Source organism: Lissotriton vulgaris, unplaced genomic scaffold (genome assembly GCF_964263255.1).
Source record: "Lissotriton vulgaris unplaced genomic scaffold, aLisVul1.2 SCAFFOLD_1291, whole genome shotgun sequence".
Lineage (NCBI taxonomy): Eukaryota > Metazoa > Chordata > Amphibia > Caudata > Salamandridae > Lissotriton > Lissotriton vulgaris.
Window position 1 is genome coordinate 131028 of NW_028249272.1, and position 21369 is coordinate 152396.

The window sequence follows — 21369 nt, forward strand, 5'->3', positions numbered from 1 at the left end:
ATAATCGCGCCGGAGTCCAGAAGGCCTTATGAAGGAGCCAGTGTTTGGTCTGGGATAGTGTAGGGCTGATTTTGTGTCTCGTGCAAGATACCCATGTACTGGTCCATTATGTTTCTGTGATTGGCCTGGACGAGAGATTATTCCAGAATTGTGTTATTGGGACAGTGAGGCTAGATTTTTGGGGGCGACTGAGTCTATAAAGGAAGGAAACCTGATGGCCCAGTCTGTTTAATCTGGCAAGGTATGGTGGGAGGGAGGGTTTTGTCAGGGAGAGTTTGGTTTTGGACAGTGCTGTTTTTACGTTTAGAAAGTTGTAAAATTCTATTGGTTCAAGATCATATTTGTTTTGCAAGTCACTGAATGGAATAGGATATGACCCCGCAAACAGTTGGTATGGGAACAGTATGCCTTTTTTGATCCATGTCGCATTGTGTAGAGGTTTACCCTTGTACAATATGTTACGGTTGTTATGTTATGGTAATTTTTAATTTATGAATGTTTTTATTGCTACCCTTCCCTCTTTTAATGTAGTGTGGATTGTTTTTCTAAATATTTGAGATGCACCAAAGGATCCAGTTGAAATGTGGTAATTAAATAAAAGCCATATGCGGAGTTGATTTCACAAACCGTCTACAGCCTTCTGTTGCCACAGCCGGGTCATGGCACTGGTGTCCCAGCGTTCCATCTTAAACCAAGTAACCAGCATCCTAGTCTGTAAGAAATGCATGCAGTCTCACTTATGCTACAAATAGGTGGCTGTAATAAATCAGGACCTGGGGAAAAGCCTAACAAAGACTGAAGTTAGCATCTCCTTTTTGGGTCATGCTGGCTTTGTAGGATTTTAATTTTACATGGGGCTTGGAGTTTAATGTGCTATGCAAGAGAGCTCATACCCAGTTAGTGCAGCCAGGCCAAAACAGCAGGATGAGCACTAAATGAATACCCATAAAAACATATTTTCTATAGTACAGAGATAGTGTCTAGCTATTAAAGCCCTTATTGTACCATGGAGGAGACTATGCAATTCGTGCTTTTCATCATTGAGTGCACGTTAATTATGGAGGAACTATTTATGATTAATAACAGAATTGGTACTTCCTGACTAGGATGAATCACATAGGGAGTAGCATTACCTTTTGCGGGACTTTAAAATCATTAAGCCTGTTTATGCTCGAATAACAACTGAAAGGTGTTTGGCTTAGTTGAGGTGAGAGATATTGTTATATGCAAAAACAGACTGCTAATTCAACCTTGAATCACTAATGCTAACTAGATTGAATATATTTCATATTTGATAAGCGCGGACATCACCCCCTTAGGGGTTTCAAGGTGCTGGGGGCAGAGTCATGTGAGTTCAAGTGAACATTCAGGTATAAACTTTGGAGATAGGGCAGTAAGAGGTAGATTCATAAACACAAATTGCGATCGCAATAGTTGCGAAACAGCTATTGCGATCGCAATTCCATGAACCGCAATTCATGAACAGAAAAACAACCAAATTTGCAAATAAAAATCGCAGAATCAAGGTGGAACGATTCTGAAATAGCGAGTTTCCAATCATTTTGCGATTTTATTTGCGAAATCGCCAAATAATCGCAAACCAAATGCATGAAAAATCGCAATTAGCGAAAAAGCTAAAAATCGCTATTTGCGAGGCGCAAGTTGAGGAGAACTCAAACCAGGTGGTAACCTAAAAGTTAAAAATAAAAAAATAAATAATAATAATTCTAACTAGCTACAGGTGCGGGGTGAACAAACACACTTAAGGAGACACAGTAGGAGCATGCCAGGACTCTACATGGTGGTAAGGCGGCGAAGGCTCCAGGCTGCAGCCAGGAACAGACGCAGGATCCAGGAGCAAATTTTCTGGTAGCGGGTCACACTCCTGGGCCAGATTGAGAAGGAAATCTACTCAAAGTACAGGCTGAATGGGGCAATGATTACCAAGCTCATCTGGAACCTTGACCCCCTGATGCAGCACCCAACTAGGAAGACCAATGCCGTGCCCACCCATGTCCAGGTCTTGTGCTGCCTGCACCTCCTGGCCTCCGGAAGCTTCCAGGGGATAGTTGCAGTTGCAGGGGGGATGTCCCAGAGCACACTGTCCCGCTGCCTAAGGAGTTTCCTGGAGGCCATGCTGACCCGGCTAGACCATTACATTATATTCCCAACCACCCAACAGGACTAGAATGAAACCAAGCTACAATTTTACAACATTGCGCAATTCCCCCATGTAATTGGATGCATTGATTGTACCCACATCCATATCTGCCCACCCGCTGAGACAGAATACATGTACCGGAACCGCAAGTCCTACCACTCACTGAACATCCAGATGGTCTGCAACGCAAAGACAATCATCACCGACATAGTGGCACAATACCCCGGGAGCACGCATGATTCCTTCATATTCCGGCACAGCAGCATGCACAAACGCCTGGCCAGGGGAGACTGGTGAAGGACACCTTCTAGGTAAGTACACATGCCAACAAACAGTACATCGAGATCATGTAGCTGCGCATAACAGGCACTCACCCTCTGCTCCTTTCATTCAGGTGACAGCGCCTACGGCCTCCTTGAGTACCTCCTCACCCCATACCTCAATCCTACCACACCACAGCAACGGCGTTACAATGCGGCACACATTTGCACTAGAAATTGCATTGAGCGGACATTTGGGCTTTTAAAGAGCCGATTCCGCATCCTACACAAGACTGGTGGGGCCCTCAAATACCAGCCTGAGGTCTGCTGCCGCATAGTGGCCATGTGTGCAATACTCCACAAAATTGCTACCAAGCGGAGAATACCTGTGGAGATCTCTGGCAGTGAGTCGGAAGGGGACAACCGCCCACCTGCACATGTGCATCATGCACGCGGGGAGAATCCTGCAGAAGGACACAGGCGCCGCAACCAAATCACAATGAACTGTCTCTAGTGCACCCATTCCCCTCACACAACACTGCACTCATGCATGACAAATGTAATAATGACATGAGTCGGATTTACTTGTGACTATAAATTCTTATTGTTATTTTCACAATAATGTGTCTTTAAATTTTTTACAAATTACATGAGAACTGTATTTCCCCACCACAGCCCCATGATAGAGAAGAGGGCGTGCTTGTCTAATCAGCATTGCCCTGCTGGTAGAGTTCATAGAGTCATTGGCGCCTCCGGCCGGGCGCACCCATTCGCCTCTCCACATCCTCCACAATACTATTGGCCCATGATATTGCAGTGGGCCTGGTGCTGTGGCGGCGTACGGTTACCAGCGGCAAGGACAGGCTGCTGTGACTCGAAGTGCCCTCACTGGCATCATAACCCCCACTTGCTTGGCCATGGCCAGACGCCTGCAGACTCTGCACAGATGTTGTGACTTGTTCAAGGGCCCTGGCGACGTCCTGGCACCATTGAACCATCTGTATTTGCATCGCAAGAGAGCGGCGCGAAAGTTGGGAGGTGGCATTTCTGATGAGATGGTTGGAACTTGTGTATGCTGACAGGCGGGTCAGCAGCTGGCGGTGGCGGCGGCGGGTGATGTCCTGCTGGGACACCAGGATCTGGCTGTTCTCCCTGACAGCTGCGGTCATGACCTGCATGCTTTCTGTGAGCTGGCTCACGTTTTGCACTGTTTTGTTGAGCTGCAGGTGGATGGCTGCCAAGTGCCGTGCCTGCTTCTGGTGGACAGCAAGCATCCGCCATTCTATGGCCAGCCCAAGATCTCAGACATGTTCCCCCCTGCCAGCGTGTGTTGAGACGTTGCGCTGCTGCCTCATCAGTCCACTGGACTGAGATCGCACAGTGGCTGTGCGCCGTGTCTGCCTCCTGGGTGGTGGTGGTGTGGCCTACCACTGCCATGGGTGTCACATGGGGTGGTTGCTGTGCTCCTGTGGCTGCAGGGGTGGCCCTGTCCACATGGGGAGGTGGTGGTACTGCTGCTGGTGGTAGTGATGGTCCGGGTCGTGGGGCAGGAGGCCCTCTCCCTCGGTGTCCTCAGGGTTCTCCTCTATGTGGAGGGCCTCGCTGTCTGTGCTGGGTTGTTCAGACGCACCTGTGATGTAAATGGGTGCATGATTAATGATATGTATCTTGCACATGGGATGTTGCTACATTCCCTGACTGGCTTTAGGAATATCTTTCACTTGACAGGTCTGGCTGTGTGTGGCTATCCGGGAATTGTGGTCACACTACAGGTCCCACAATGCAATAGGGCATTTCAGGTGTGCATGGCCTCAATTACTGGGGTTATCCAATGGCTAGCTCTGGAGTCATGGGCATTGTTAGGGGACGGGGTCGCAGTCGCATGGCACTTACCTTGGGATTGTTGGGTGAGTCGGGAGGAGTCCAGCTGGGTGAACCCCACGTAGGCTGCAGGATTGAGGGTGTCCTCCACCAGGTCTTCGGGTGGAGAGTTGGGTGCAACTGTGGGGTCTCCTCCTCCGGTGGCAAGTTGCTCCCCCAGCCTCTCAGCGATGCGTTCTTTGGCACGCCCTCTAAGATCGTACCACCTCTTTTTGAGCTCGTCAATGGAGCGCTGGGTCACTCCAACTGAGTTCACGTTTGCGGGGATGCGCAGCCAAATGCGCCGCTTGTCGGCCTCAGGCACCCTCCGGGACTCCTTTCCAAACAGCCTGTCATGGTCCTTTGATACTCCCTCGATGAGGTACTCCAATTTCTGCTCAGAGATTTTATTTTTCTCTTTCTGCCTGGTGCACTGCTCCCTGCTACATTTTAAGTTGTTGTTTGTGTCCTGGTGTGGTGCTGCAGGATGTCTGTTGTGGAGCTCTGGGCTGTGCTTCTTCCACTCTCAGGCTCTGTGTTCTGAATGAGGGAGGGAACTGCCTACTTCCTGGTTGTGATGTCATCATTGTGCTCGAAATGCGACTTCCTGTTTTTGCGATCTCGCAATCAGCGAGATCGCAATTTGCGATTTTGGTAATTGCAAGTTCGCAATTTTTACATGGAAAACGGGCGATTCTGCGAATTTTATGCGATTTGGCAAAAATCGCTATCGGCAATTGCGGCCGATTGCGATTCGCTTTTTTTTGTCGCTTTTCTTGATGCATCCCATTCTGCGAATTCTAAATTGCGATTCGGTATTTTTCGCAATTTAGAATTCGCAGAACATGGGCTTGATGCATCTGGGGGTTAGTCCTAAATTATCTTGGTTTGAGAAGCATGACTAAAAAGTCAGGAGTCAATTCGGAGGAAATATTTGTTCAAATCAAACAGGATGCAGTAAAAAAAAAAGTCAAGAAATCATAATTGAGAAAATGTACAGAAAGCAAATATCTTAAGGTCACAAATCAATACTAGACAATTCAAATGTTTGCATAGCTACAATGTCCTTATGTGTAACTATCTCAAACTTGTGCAGCATTTAATGCTGTGTTACAAGCTCTAGATCACTAACTACGGTTGACCTTTCCATTTGAGCAGCATATTTTCATATATGTTCCTACTGTAGAAATAGGAATAAACGTGTGTGTATATATACATATATGTAAAAAAAAAAAAAAAGCAGAGAACTTTGGGATGTTCTCAGGTTTAGGTGGAGAGTGATTTTTTTTTTTTTTTAGACCAACGGTCCCAGATTTTATTTAATTTTCACAAGTAATAAGCCAATAGATCATACAATGTCATATAAACTACAAGCATTACCCAGTCAGTAACATTTTCGACATGTCGGTCACATATAGGTGAAAATAAACAGTAGCCAGGGAAGATGCATTAGTCCGCAATTATCAGTTCCAGGAGAAATCTTGGGTTGCAGTGCCTGCAGTGTTCATCACCGCAGAAGGACCAAGGTGGTCATGATAGCCAACAACGTTTATCCTAGGCTGCGTTCCCTGGTTGGCTCGGATGAAGTCAAAGACAGGAATCACATCCCACATTGCCATATGTTTCACTAGGCTATAGTCTTGTGATCGTGGCAGTATTCAATAAACATTGCAGGAAGGGTAAACGGGGCGGGGAAGATTAACATCATCGTGAGCACAGCAGAAACAAGCTAACTGCCAATCAAGAGAAACAATAGGGAAATAAAGAAAATAGGAGGGAAAACACTTCAACAACAATCGGACTAGTGCTAGCGTGTACAGTAGTGTATCGGTGACCCTAACAGCGTATGTGACGCCATATATGGACTGTGTGGGGGCGGGAGTGGTCGTGGATTGAGGATGGCTGCGGCCATAAGGTGGTGGGAGGGAATGATAGCAAGTGGAGTTTGCTGGGCGTTACCCCAACGGCCGGGGGGGGGGGGGGGGGGGGGGGGTGGCATGCTGGGGCGGAGGATGACTGGTCTATCACTGCTCCGTGACGGGGTGGTCATGTAATACCAGGCTGGGTACAAGCCCGATGGTATGCAGTCAGGGTAGTGTCCCACTCTTGGGCAATTGGGTACATGCGAAGGCCCGCTGTCTCTTCCCTGTGTAAAGTCACACTCTCTGCGCTAGCCCAGTTGGCAAATGAGCGACGCCAGTCTGCAGGTCGCCGGTTTAGGTGGAGAGTGATACACGTGTCAGAGGTTGTTTCTATTCATTCCAGGTAGGCTTAGATGGTATTGTACCAGTCCAAAGCTGTAATACTGTGCCTAGAGTGGTGAAAGGCTTTTTTTCATTTTACACCCTGGCATAGATGGCACTGTTCTAATCCTTAAAAACTTTGATGGAAAATCAGACATTTGAGGTAAGCAAATTGAGAGTATCGCTGGTGTTTGCTCTCCACCTAAACTTGGGAACTTCTCCAGAGTTCTCTGCATAATGTATGTGGCACTCTATACCTAACAGGGTATTATTTAAAAAAAAAAAATATATATATATATATATATATATATATATATATATATATATATTGTCCACCAATTTGCTCCCGTTACAGAAGGCACAGCTTCTCACAGCTGGTGCGAGTTGCAGGGACGGGCTTTCCCTGTAAACAAACGATCACCAACGCAAATAGACTCGCACTCCACCAGGATTGTATATATAGCAGGTTTATTTCAACAGCATGTCATTACAACATGCTATCTCTAACCAACGCATTTCAATCTTTCGATCTTGATCACGGTTACAAACATTTGTCCCTCCTCAGTTTCATCATTATATATCAGGAAGTCATAATCACATTATCATGATGCATTATGGTACTGGTAGTTACTTGGACATTTATATCGTCTTTACTTTTTTATCAATTCATTTTCACAGTGTTGAAAAAGTGCATTAATTTACTGGTATATATATATATATATATATATATTATTTTTTTTCGCACTCCAGAGTAAAGAGCAAAACCTTTCTGGTTGAAACGCGTTGGTGATGGTGATATTTGTACTTGGTGGTGAATAAACCCCTTCTGGATATACTACTTTGCTGGAGTGCAGCATCTCTATACTTTTGTGGTGATATATTCTTCAAGGGTTATTCCACCCTTGATGCCAGCACCAGCTGTGCGAAGAGCGCACTATGATGAAACGAGTTTGTTAGTGAATATATATATATTTTATAGAGTGCAATAGCCACTCTGTAGTTATAGTTTGGGTCACCAGAGATAGGGATTTTTTTTATTTAGTTTTTGCCCCTTAATATTATTGCACCTGTTTGGCTGATGCCTGCGAAACTTTGCAGACCTGTTGCACCTGTTTCATTGTCGGAGGACTGAAACTTCTGCGACACTTGGTAAAGGGGATGCAAAGAAAAAAGGAGTGTCCAAAAACTGGCTTGAAATCCAATGCATTTTACATAGACATTTTTATTTTGCGTAGCGTGAAAACAGCCAGTCGGATTGTGCTTTAATTTAGCAGCATCAGATATTAGGATGAACAGATTATTCTTTGGTAAGTAGAGTAAAAAATATTGTTAGGTATAGGTATATTCAATTTACTGATATCCTGTAACACAATACTACTAAAAGTAGCAAGGAAGCCCAAAAAATAAACAGGACTGCATATGAAAAGTTTCAGAATTATTACATGAACAACTGAAAGACCCATGTATGGTCACATGCTAATGGAAACCTATAAAGAAATACATAAGTAATACAATACATCTTAATCTACATAGGTTTTCTTTGCATGCTCTCTGGCTCACAAAACAAACTGGCCCAACAAGCCAAACAAAAACTTTCTTTCTTATGCACCTCATGTAACAAAATTAAAAAATGACCTAGCAGTGAGCCACAAAAACTACTATTTGGAGGACACAATAATTGGCCACTAGGAAACAAATGATATCAATTTTTTATAACAATAATTACCTTTCATTCACTTTGGCCTTCAAATGTGACACAATCCTACTAAAAGTAGCAAGGAAGCCCAAAAAATAAACTAGACTGCATATGTAAAGTTTAAGAATTACTATATGAAGAACTAAAAGACAAATTTATGATCACAGTATTATTGAAACCAATAAACAAAATACATAACAAATAAGATAGATAAAAAGAAAGAAATCACATTAAATCTGATAGCTACTCACTAGTTATAGATATTATTCCCAAAGATAAGAAATCCTCAGATATTAGCTCCCAGATAAATTTCTACCCGTTCAACAAATCACCACCAAACTTTCCAGACCTATAGCTTTTTCAACATTTTGAGATCATGTACATTTTTGTGGTAATTGGTTAAGGGGATGCAAAGATAAAAGGGGTCCCAAAACACGTTTTTCCACCAATTAATTTTCCATACACTATTGTATTTGGCGTAGCACAAAAACAGCTGAATGGATTTACATTAAATTTGGCAGGATTATACATTATGGTGCAGAGATGATGCTTTTTGGGTACTGCAGTTAAGCAGGGTATTTGTTTTAAGTTATAAGGCATTTAAACTTAGTGATATCTGTCATTTTGTGAAATGTCCCTACCTATTTGCACTTAATAAAGTGGTAATAGGTAGAGATATCAAAAGCCCTAACACTGAACACAGCCAAAGTGTAGTAAAAACAATATGGTTGCCTTTTCATTCTCTAAAAACAGCCATTACCTAATTATATACTGGTTTGTCATCACCATGTACCACGGTATACTGCAAAGTTATTACTGTATACTATGGCCTAATTTATAACTAAGGCCAAGCACTATTACTGAATTATGGTACCCTTGGATCACCCATGATGTCACATGGGCAATGCGATATCCAAGCCAGATTTACAAAGGAACACAAGGCCACCATGCGTGGCCTGCGTTGATTGGCAAATCTGGAGAAACGCAAGGCAGAGCAATTTGCTGTTTTGCGTTACTCTGCACCCATAATCTACACTGCTGCTAAATTTCACATACATCTGTACACCATACCACTTTAGCAACTCCACTATATGCTATTCCACTCTATGCCACTCCACTCTACACTGTACGAGACTCCACTGGACGGAAAGCCAAGGTACGTTACTCCACTCTATGGCACTCCACTGGGCGCTACTCCACTAAACGCTATTCTACTGTACACCACTACACTCTGCTCTATTCCACTCTATTAAACTCCACTGTACGCTATTCCACTGTATGCAAATCCACTGTATGATACAAGTGCACTCTATGCCACTTCCTTCCACGCTACTCGATTGGACCCCACTCCAACGTACGCCACTCCACTGTATGCTATTACACTCTACCCCACGCCACTTCAGTCTATACCGCTCCATTATAGGATTCTCCACTATTCAATATTGAACTATATGCCACTCCACTGTACAACACTCCGTTCTACGCCACTCCACTCAAAGGTATTACACAACTCCACTCTATGCTATCCCACTGTACGTCACTCCTCTGTATGCCACTCTGCTATACTATACTCCAGTATATGCTATTCCACTCTAAGCCATTCCACTGTATGCCACTTCACTGTATGCTTCTCCACTCTACATCACTCCAGTGTATGCCACTCCACTTTACCCTACTGCATTCTACGCTATTCCATTGAACGCCACTCAACTGTACGCCTCTCCAATATATGCTATTACACTCTTCACCATTCCAGGATACACCACTCTAGCCTACACCACTTTACTGTATGCCACTGCACTGTACGGTACTCCACTATACGCTATTCCAGTCTATGCCACTCTACTGTACACCACTCCACTATATTCCACTGTCGTGCGTTAGCAAAGATTGTAGAGCAGTATGGCTTTGAGATCATTTCATACGCTGACAATACACAGCTTATGTTTACCGTTGGCCCGAATTTAGAATCGGATAAAATGCGTTTCTCGGCCGGAATACTTGCAATCTTCAACTGGATGACTGAGAATCGCCTCCAGCTGAACCCAGAAAAAACAGAGATCAGGCTAATGGGGAAAGCCCCAGCCCTATGGTCGGATAAGTGGTGGCCACACCAACTGGGAGCAGTTCCCGTGCCCAAAGCGTAAGGAACGTAGGGATAAACCTTGACCATACTTTAACTCTGAAAGACCCTATTGCTGCTACTACCAGTTCCCGTTATTATAAGTTGCTCCTTCTACGCAGAATCTTTCCCTTTCTCCCCACTAACTCCCACAGAACTCTTGTGCAGGCGATGGTGATCAATAGCCTGGACTATGGGAATGCTCTGCTGGCCGAAGTGGGTGAACCTCTGCTTACAAAGTTATAGGTGGTCCAAGATTAAACTTGAACCGTCCTGCGGGGACCCCTTCTACGCCTTTGCTGAGGGAACTGCATTGGCTACCTGTGAAAAAGCGATCCTACTTTAAAATGTGCTGCCTCTCCTATAAAGCCTAGAGAGGCAAAGGTCCACGCTATCTTCAAAGAAAACTTACTACTTACGTGCCGTCCCCAAATCTCAGATCAAGCACCAAAGCCTTATGTGTGTGCCATGAATACGTTAAACTTGCACTGGGGGCAAGGCCTTCTCTTATCTTGCCCCAAGGTACTGGAACAAGTTACCCATAGCTCTCCGTGAGACTCCTATCTACAGTAAATTCAGAAAACAACTAAAAGCCTATCTGTATTAATATCCATTGGTTCCTCCCTATCATGCTCCTCAACAGCGCTGAGATGCCCCCGGGTGATACGTGTGCTATAGAAATAGCATTAACATAACAAACATATGCCGCTCTACTATATACCACTACATCTATGCCACTACAGTGTACACCAATCCACTCTATGCCACTCCAGTGTACTCCAATCCATTTATGCTAGTTCATTGGACGCCACTCCACTCAACCCACTACACTATATGCTACCTCACTCTACCCCACTTCACTGTAAATTACCGTAGTCTAAACCACTGCACTGTATGCAAGTCCACTCTACGCCAGTCTACTCTATGCTGTTCAACTCTACGCCACTCCACTCTACATAATATTCCACAGTACACCACTCGATTCTACACTATTACACTGTACACAACCTCAAACTTTGCCCCTCTACTGAATGGTATTCCACTCTACCCCACTCCACTGTAAGCCACTCCACTGTATGCTATTACATTCTACTCCACCCCACGATACACCACTTCAGTCTGAACCACTTCACTGTACGCCACTCCACTGTGCACTATACTCAACTCCACTGCATGCTATTACACTATATGGAATTACACTCTACACCTCTCCACTGTACGCCACTCTAGTGTATTCTCCTCCACTGTACAAAATTCTACTACACTCCATGCCACTCTACTAGACTGCATTCCATTCTACCCCCGTACACTCCACTGTCCAAAATTTGCACTTTACTTCATGCCCATATACTCTATTGTACAGCACTCTACTCCACTCTACAACAGTTTCCAACATATCACTCCACTCTATAAGAGTTCAATGTTTACCACCCCAATGTACACTTAGTCACTGTGCCCTACTCCACTCTGCGCTACTCCACTGTACACCATTACACACTTCTAAACTCCACTGTACAGTATTAGACTATATGTTGTTACACAGTTTGCTACTCCACTTTAAGGTAATCCACTGTACACCACTACAGTGCACACCCACTCCACTGTACACCGCTCCACTGCATGACACTCTCCTCCACTCTATAAAAGTCTACCACACTTCATGGCACTCTACAACATGTTACTCCACTCTATCCCCGTGTAATCCACTGTCCAACGTTATACTCCAATCTGTGCCCGTACACTTTAATGTACCACACTCTATTCCAGTTTACAACACTTTTCCAAATGACACAGCACTCCACTCTACTGTACGAGACCCCACTCCAATTTACAACAGTGTACTACCTGTGCTACACCAATACACCACACACCATCTCTATTGTACTTTACTCCTCACCATGTTACACTACGCCATTCCACTATTTTCCACTGTACGAGACTATAAGTCAGTCTATACAACAATCCACTCTATGCAGCGCCACGGTTTCACACACTACTTTACTCTATGCAACTCCACTCTACTACACTGTATGCCGCTCTCCTACACTTTACTCCTGTCTATACCCATTCACTCCTCTGCTATAAAACACATTTACGATATCTGGGTTACAAATCAATTCAATAGCAGCAATGATTGTAATACCTTGATATGCTATACAAATAGATCTTCAGCATATCCTTCTGGCATCTTTCAGCAATGGGCAAAAAACAAGTATGACAGTACAGTTATATAAACCACAAAGAAAAAGTTTAATTAAATTAGATATTTTATACAGCAAGTTCTCCTGTAGTGGTAAACCCTGGTTTTGCACTTTAAATAACTGCCTAAAATTAAATAACATGCTTGTCTGGATGTAGAAATGTTGCTTTACCATGTTAACAGTTTTGCAAACTGAGGTTAACCTTCAAATTTTAATGTTATGGTCATATCCCAAGCAAAGAACTTTATAAATGTTTTTCTTTTCAGACAATGTTTCATTTATTGTTTGTTAAGGAGCAACTAAGCAACCAAATCAGATATTTCATTTGTTTTAAAGCAAAAGTAACAGCAACTGGCTGACACCTCATTTCATAGAAGACAACATCGCCTCTTTAAAACCCTATCTCTGAAACCGAGTTAGCCTACTCTCCACCAGGCTATCTATGCATCTCACCCAAACATTCATCTGAAACTACGTAACACTAATAATCACACCTACATGGTATTTATCTAATCTATTCCAAAGTAACTGGAGTAAACTTTTTTCTTGAGAGCAGAGGAATAATTGTAATTACCAAAAATAACGACTTGATTAACCACTAACCTTGGGCTTCGGATTAGCGTGTTAACTGCCGTAATAGTGCTTCAACGTCTTGTCAGGGGTAGTAAGGGGTATATAAATACAATTACATTATATTTACTCTGTACAGGAGGTAACCGGTGACCTTTCTTCGTCTTTCATTCTCAATTTAATTTGCAAACGAGGTCCAAAAAATATGAATAAAGCAAATAGGCTCTATCAATAATTGAGCTTCTGCTGATTGCCATACCGTATTGCAGGAATCACTTTCAAAGCATCTGCCTTAAAGGTGTATCACACCATGTCACAAGTGTGTCACACGCCTGAACGCACATGGACCGATTCTTGCTAAGCAAACAGTGTGCATACGCTTTCTAGTCAATGACACCTGACAGGAGTGTTTGTTCGTTGTCGTTCGAGAGAACTTGAAGAAAGAGAGTTACTACACACATTTGATTGTGCATGTTTAAAAGTACAGTTATGGCGCTAAACATGTATGAATCTGTCAAGGTAGACAGTTTGGAATGTTCATATTCATTGTCGTTTTACAACATTGTATCGATTTCACGGAAATGTGCTATATAATCTTACAAGGCACAAAGTTGCAGTGGTTCACACAGACCCGCCCTCTTTTCTGTATGCATTAAACTGGGTTGACAACATGGCTCCATCTAATTTATCTTTTTGTGAGCATAACAAACAACGGGCTTTCTACTTACTTTTGCCCTTCTGCATCCACAGCCTGGATATAAAAATGCCGTGCCGGGAGGACAACCTCTGCCCGTAAGCCGGGTCCCCAGATCAGACATCGCTCTGGGTCGACGTGGCCCTTGCCGCTAGCTTCGGTGATTAACGGGGCTGCTGCTATGAATAGAGAGAGCCGCAGACAGAGGGTGAACATTTACAAGAATTCCTTCAGCAAGCCAGGGCACAGTCGTCCTGTCAGCGGACAGCAAGGGTGGGAGTAGCCGGTGTACAAGCTCCACTCCGGCAAGACAACTAAACACCGCTGTCGGGCACAGCGTGTGCATGTGCGCTTCCCAGAACAGGATGCTGGGGTGTGCAGCACTTGCATCGAACACACTGGCAATGAGCTAAGATGGGGCGGGCTTCTGTACTATAAGAACGTAAGCCGTATACATTCCAGGTAGTCTCAAACTACAAAACTGCCTCTTCTTCCGGGAGGAACAAAATCCTAAGAACGGGCGAATTTTGGAATTCATGTAATTTGAGCAGTGGTGTCCAATCAGAGACGCTGCTAGAATGACAACAAACGCGCCTCCATGGCAGAGGGAGCGCCGCCCTATTGAAATGCTAGTGAGCTGTAAGAAACAACTAGAGAGCTAACTTTCTCCTAAATGATGGTACAGTAGAGGGACTCAAGGTCGACAAGCTGCTGGAATAAGAGGTAGATTTCCCCCAGAAGTTCTTAACTGCCTGCAGTAACTGCGAAAAGCGCTCGTTTTAAACTTGCAACCTATTTGTTAATTCTTCTTTGAAACGACGGTGCAATATTAGTTTATTGAAATAAATACACAATATTTACCTCGTTTTACAAACCATAAAATAAACTGAAGGAAGAAAAGGAAACAATCACGGACACAGCCACCAGGTCCCGCTTAATTTGAAATGTTAAAGTGTTTCTCTATTCATTTATTATGGTGTACGTTTGTGTGTCTTATTTGGATGTTGGATATTTGAATTGGTAGAAGTATGGATACTTGAGTGGTTGGTCTGACAAGTCAGCAACAGATACATACAGTTCATGAACTTTATTTCGATTAAAAAATCACAAAAGTTGATACATGACAAAAGAGTGGCGAAAATACAGTAAAACAATCCATAAAATGAATAAATAACCGTCAATTCGCTTATCTTGCAAATTCAGGCCAAGAATATACACTAAACTCATTAAAACATTAATAAAACAGAGAGGAACCCTAATAAATGGAACATTTACAGCATTTCATTCTCCAGCGCAGCAAAGCAGAAATACCATCAGACTATGTGCAAAAGCTCAGGCAAGAATTTTGAAGTGCATTGTGCAGAGTACTATTACATGGCATTACTTTTCGCAAGGTATCCAGTTTTAGATTGTTAATATGGTAACCCGTCGTTAGGTATTGAAATTAAAATACATACATACATATATACCTCTCAACCTTTCAGTCTCCAGTACGGTTGTACCAGGCTGGTTTTCTACCGGTTTTATGTTATGCTATGTGTTCCCCATACAAGCGCCTGAGCTGTCTCACTGCACCTCACAGTGAAATTTTGTCGCATGCGTATAGAGTCATAAATTGTATATCCAGCAATTATATAAAGAAATGCAAGGACTAATGAATACATAAGTGTTGAGAAAGAACTTGAGACAATAGTGTATTGGTCAACATGTATAATAGCAATTATTTTCAATAAATTGAATTAATTTTGTTAACATGGCATAGCATGTTTCAATGGAAATTATTTTCAATTTTTTTTTAACATATTTATAAAAAATCCTTTTGCTTTAAGTATTGAAATGGTGTAAAAAAAAGTTAAAAAAAATGTTTAATATATATCTTTTATCTTTTTTTGTAAATATACACACATATATGTGTTAATAAATAGATTTATATGCAAATACATATATATATATATATATATCATTCCACCTCCCCCACACGAGGTCTGCGGCTCCCCCACACGAGGTCTGCGGCTCCCCCACACGAGGTCTGCGATGGTGGAAGGTGTTCGTTTCCCGTAACGGTCACGGAGGAAAAGCAGGGCACCTTCACAGGAGCGCTTTCCGAGGGCTCCCCCACACGAGGTCTGCGATGGTGGAAGGTGTTCGTTTCCCGTAACGGTCACGGAGGAAAAGCAGGGCACCTTCACAGGAGCGCTTTCCGAGGCTTTCGTCTGCGTTTAAAGTAATACCGGCTTCCGCTGTGGTACGATGAGCAGGCAGCGGATAGAACTTTCTCCGGAGGTTTGCTTGCAGACTGAATTGAATTGCCGGCGGTAAGCTGTAGGCAGAGCGGAGCGGAGCAAGGCGGGGAGTGCCACGCTGCACCTGAGTCAGTGGTTAGCGGTCGGTGGCCCCCGTTGAATACTTGAAGGGAGCTGTTTGTTAATAGCACAATAGACTGTGAAATAGCGCTGGGCAAGATTTTGCCTATCGAAATATTGTCAGAGAAACAGAAGGAGCAGAGGAACAACTGTATCCTGGTGCACACAGAAGATTGTAAGTCCTGTATAAAACTATTTTTTTTGAAGGAGTACAGAGGTCAAGGGTCTCTTTTGCTGAGTGATAAGGGGTTAATCTGTTTGAACTTTGAACTGGGGGAGAGTAATACCGCCGCGCAGAGGAGCGCAGAGGAGCAGAGGCACATTACCTGGCTTGGAGAGTCTCCTGGGTCCCTAACGCTGCAGTCTCGCCGCGCCGCTTTGCAACACCCGGCGGTCTGCCGCTGGAGATTACAGCTCCCAGGGAGACTTGCGGCGACCTCCGGTTTGCCGGTTTAAGAGAAGGACGCTTCCCCCGCGTCGCGGGACGCGCGCAGGCATCGCTGGGCGGAGCCCGGGCAGAGGGCGGGCCGTCTGAGGCCGTCAGAGGCAGGAGGAGGCTGGGCTGTGAGTAACAAACTGTGCTTTATTATTTATCCGGAGCAGCATCGGATAAGGCTGTGGGACTTTACAGGCTTATACCTTGATAAACTGGTCATTTGATTCCTGGTGACACCTAGGCATAGTCAAAGCTGAAAATCAACTCCGTTTAATCTACTACAATGTCAGGCACAAAGAAAGACAAGGTGGTTACGGGGGCAGGCTCCATGAACAATTTCCTTGTCAAAATGGTGAATAAAATCAATGATGACAGAAGGGCTTCTTTGGGCAAAGTAGCTTCTCTAGACTATGACCTCCCTCCAGAAAGAGCAACTACGCCGGAGGCACCTCTAGAGGGCGAAAATAGCACTGACCGTGTGTTAGGAGAACAAAACGCATGTAATCCGGCTAGCGTAGTAGTAGCTTCGATCCACCAGGCCCCTGATACTATTACGCTTGATTCTATAATGCTTGATAAATTATCTTCTGACTCCGAGGAAGAGGTAGAGGTAACGGAAGGAAGTAAAAGAGAGAGACCTGTCAGAACCTGTAGAAAGCAGCAAAGTAAGAGGGGGGGTAAGATCACCCACAGGAGAAGAGGGGACACTCACTTGCCTGATAGTCACATCTCCCCTAAAGCCAAATCGAACGCAGAGAGTAAAAAGGAAACTAGCATCACCCTGAGCCCTGAGCAGTTTGGTTTGCTAATCAAAACCATAGAGGCCACTTTTGACCTAAAACTTAAGGATTCCATTGACTGCCTTGCAGCCAAATTGGACACCGCGAATGCGGAGTTAAAAAGACTAGGAGGTTTATTGGACCAACAGTTGGCCAATCTATCTAAGGCTAACCCCCCACTCCCTTCAACTAGTTCAGTGAGCTCTGAGGTTGTAGGGAAAAATGCTACAAAAGCCCCCAATCCACCTCCTTTGATCCCTCAGGTCAATTGCACGGTTAACAACCTTACTGTCCCCCCAGCCACCTGTCCCCCACCAGTAGACTCGGATGTAGACCCGGCTAGGAGCCATCAGAGATCAGGTCTCTTATATAACACGAATGCCATACAAAGTAGGCGCAATAATTTTATTAATCTGCCCCCGGATTGCGCCCCCTACGTCGTCGTGTTAGCCAATGTTCCGGTGCATACCCCAGGCTCTTCCGAGCCACAAGAGGAAGTGCATGATTCCCTCAAAAACAAAGTGGTGGCTTGGCTGAGTGCTAAATGTGTTTTCCCTACTAAATTTGCTGGAGACATTATCACGACTAGGAGAGTGAATTGGATTGGTCCCTCGAGGAAAACTTGTAGAGGGGATTGTGTGGTCGTGAACTTTAAATACCCACAACATGTGGCCACAGTCCTCCTACGGGCAGCATCTCTGATGGAGGACAGCAATGGTATTCAAGTGCGCCCGTTAGGGTATTTCTACAATCATGTCAATTTAGCCTCCCTGCCCAGACAAAGACTAAGTCCATTTACCCCGGTGGGGCCCAGATCGGCTCCTCAAAGTTTGTTTCAGGGACGCGATAACCTCTTTACCTTTGGTCCCCCTATTACAACTCACAACAGATTCGATGCTCTCTCAGGTCTCGATCTTTGCGATTGACGGGGTGACGGAGAGGGTACAGTGGACGATGTCATAGTGGATTCAACACCAACGGTTCATGTACCTTCTTCTGCTGTAGATGATAACAGTTTACCAGAGATCACAATTGATAAAGGGGACACGGTCAGACTGTTATCCTGGAACATTGCTGGTTTGCGGTCTAAGAAGGGAGACCCAAACTGGGAACATTTTGTAAAGCGCCACAATATCATTGCCATTCAAGAGACTTGGGATATGGAGTGTGATTACTGGTTGGACGGTTTTACATCTTATTTTGTACCTGCTTTGCCTTCCCCCGCAGGCCGGAACAAAGGAGGTCTTTTGACGCTGGTATCGGTGAACATCAAGGGCAAAATCACCCCGATAGACTGTGCCTCTCATAGTTTCCTCGTATTGGAGATAATATTAGAGGATGGTTGTAAATTGCTTCTTGTTAACTGCTATAATGCACCGAACGGTCACCCAGAAACTGTGCATTTTACATGGTTATCAGACTTTTTAAGTCTTTACAGAGACAAACAATCCACTTTGTGTCGATTTATTTTAATGGGCGATTTTAATGTTCATTTGTGCTCACATTGTGCCCTAGTGGATGAAGATGGGCCAGATAGCGTGTCCCCCCCTCACCTAGAACATACACAGAAGGGTTTGGTGCTCGAAAATGTATTACGGGAAAATGAGCTGTATGAACCAGAATTCTTTGATAAAAGTACACGGGTTGCCACTTATACTGGAAGGGCTAGTGATTCGATAATTGATTTTATTTTTGTTTCAAGAGGTTTTCTGAATTATGTGATTTCATATAATGCAATTGCTATGCCTATGAGTGACCATAATCCTGTGGGGTTGGAGCTAGTGAATAGCTCCTTCTTGTTAAAATCAGCTGTCTTCCATCGGTCTATATTGCCTGTAAAGGATAAGGATCAGGGGAGAAGAATTAAATGGGAGATGGTTGTACCGGACAACTTTTTCTTAACTCTATCCTCCTCAGTTTCTGAAGAGCTAAATGTGTGTGCCAACCCGTTAACTGGGAGCAAGGAGGTTATATCTTCCTTTGAAGGTATTTGCCGGTTTGTGTCCATTTGCCTCACAGCTAAAGGTCAGGGGGGCAAACATAAATCGGTGAAAGGCTGGTTTGACAAAAATTGTAGCAAAGCACACAACCGCCTTAAGAAAGCCCTCAATACTCGCCCAAGGGACAAAGCGTTAGTGGCGCGACTAAGAAAGGATTTCACCACGGCCACTAATTTGCGTAAAAATGAACTAAAGAGTAAAGCCTGGGAAGATTTAATGGATAAAGCCACCCTAAAAAACAGCGCTAAGTTTTGGTCAATTATTAACACCCCCTTACTTTCAGGCGACCAAACTCAGTGCTGGAACTAAACATATCAGAGGAGGACTGGCTTCGGCATTTTGAAAAAATTTATGATAGTAATAGGGAGCTGGAACCTTTCACAATCCCTACTATTGAGATCCCCCCGGAGCCTGTGAGATTTGATACAATTGAGGTACTTAGAGCTATAGAGGAGACAGCAGGACGCAAGGCCCCGGGCCCCGATGGAGTCCCAGCGGATATGTTCAGGGCAAATCCGCTGTTTTGGGCCAATATTTTAACAAAAGTTTTTAATGCCTCTGCCGCAGTGGGATTCCCTCAGACCTGGTCTTTAGCTACAATTGTGCCAATATTTAAAAAAGGGCAGAGAGGAGACCCAAAATGCTACAGACCAATATCGTTGCTGGACTCCTCGGTAAAAATCCTAGGAAAGGTTGTCCTAGCGAGAATATCCGCGTGGGCCAAGGGGAACAACATCCTGTCCGAGGCACAATTCGGATTTAGGTCAGGGAGGAGTACAGAGGATCAATGCCTCAATCTCCACCTCATAATTTCTAAATATACCAGAGCAAAAGGGGGAAGTATATTCCTTGGCTTCATGGACTTGTCCACAGCCTTTGATCTTGTTAATAGATCTAAGCTGTGGGCAATGCTCCTGAAGATGGGCCTCGATAGTTCCTTGGTACACTTTCTGGCGGAGCTCCATAAAGACCTGAGGGCCCGCATCAGAATGACCACTGACGGAAAGTGTACCGAGAGTTTTAGATCAACTAGAGGGGTCCGTCAGGGATGTATACTGGCGCCAATGTTGTTCACGCTATACGTGAACTCTTTGGAGGATGACCTAACGGCTGCCTCAAAGGATATCCCGAGCATGGGGGGTGCACCAATTCCGGTGCTCCTCTATGCCGATGATGCGGTGCTAATAGCCAGGACCCCAGTTGCCCTGCAAAAGTTACTCGACTCCTTCGGCAACTTTATGTCCAGTCTTGACCTGGTGGTTAACAAGAACAAATCACACACTATGTCAGTAGGATGTGGTAAACTTAAAGAAAAAACCTTTTTTTGCGATGGAGAGGTGATTACAAGTGTGAAAGTTTTTACATACTTGGGAGTGATTTTTGACCAAAGGGGAACTTGGACACCGCAGTTAACATCTAAAGCGAATGCGGTGAGAAGCTCATATTCTGCAATCCTGGGGTTTACTAAGAGATTGGGTGGGAAACCAATCGAGGCTGTCCTGGCCATTTACAAAGCCAAGACAGCCGCGATCGCTAGATACGGGGCTGCAGTCTGGGGTTATGTTAATTCTAAATGAATTCAGACAGAGGAAAACAAATTTCTTCGTTCTCTGTTGGGCCTACCCCAGTCAACTGCCACTCACTCTTTACATCTTGAGCTGGGTTTGGGTTACATTCTAGATATAATCAATCTAGCTCCACTCTTGATGTGGATCAAGCTCTGGCTTAACCCGAACCTCAGCCTTAATCACAGGATAATCAAAGACTGTCTTATATTAGATCACAGGAGGGATATTCAGTGGCTGTCATATATTGAATCCATGGCCGCACATTTGGGACGCCCTGAAATCTTTAATAGTCCAGAATCCCTGTGCAAAGCTGATTTGCTGTGGGTGAAGACCAATTTCATCAGATTACGTATGGCCGAGCGTGAAGCGGATGAGTTATGTAAACCCTCTGTGAGGGCTCATGTTTTGATAACCCC

The 21369-nt window shown here is 44.3% G+C and overlaps 1 protein-coding gene across 1 annotated transcript in view; it reads right to left on the reverse strand.

The window, feature by feature from the left end:
• Positions 1-14328, reverse strand: part of LOC147663629 (protein O-glucosyltransferase 2-like) — a gene marked incomplete at its 3' end in the record, with an annotated part of 137739 nt that extends 123411 nt beyond the window's left edge. Inside the window, exon 1 of the mRNA XM_086950320.1 lies at positions 13842-14328. Within this exon, the coding sequence (XP_086806446.1) occupies positions 13842-14023 (182 nt within the window). The remainder of the gene's footprint in view (positions 1-13841) is intronic.
• Positions 14329-21369: the final 7041 nt, after the last annotated feature.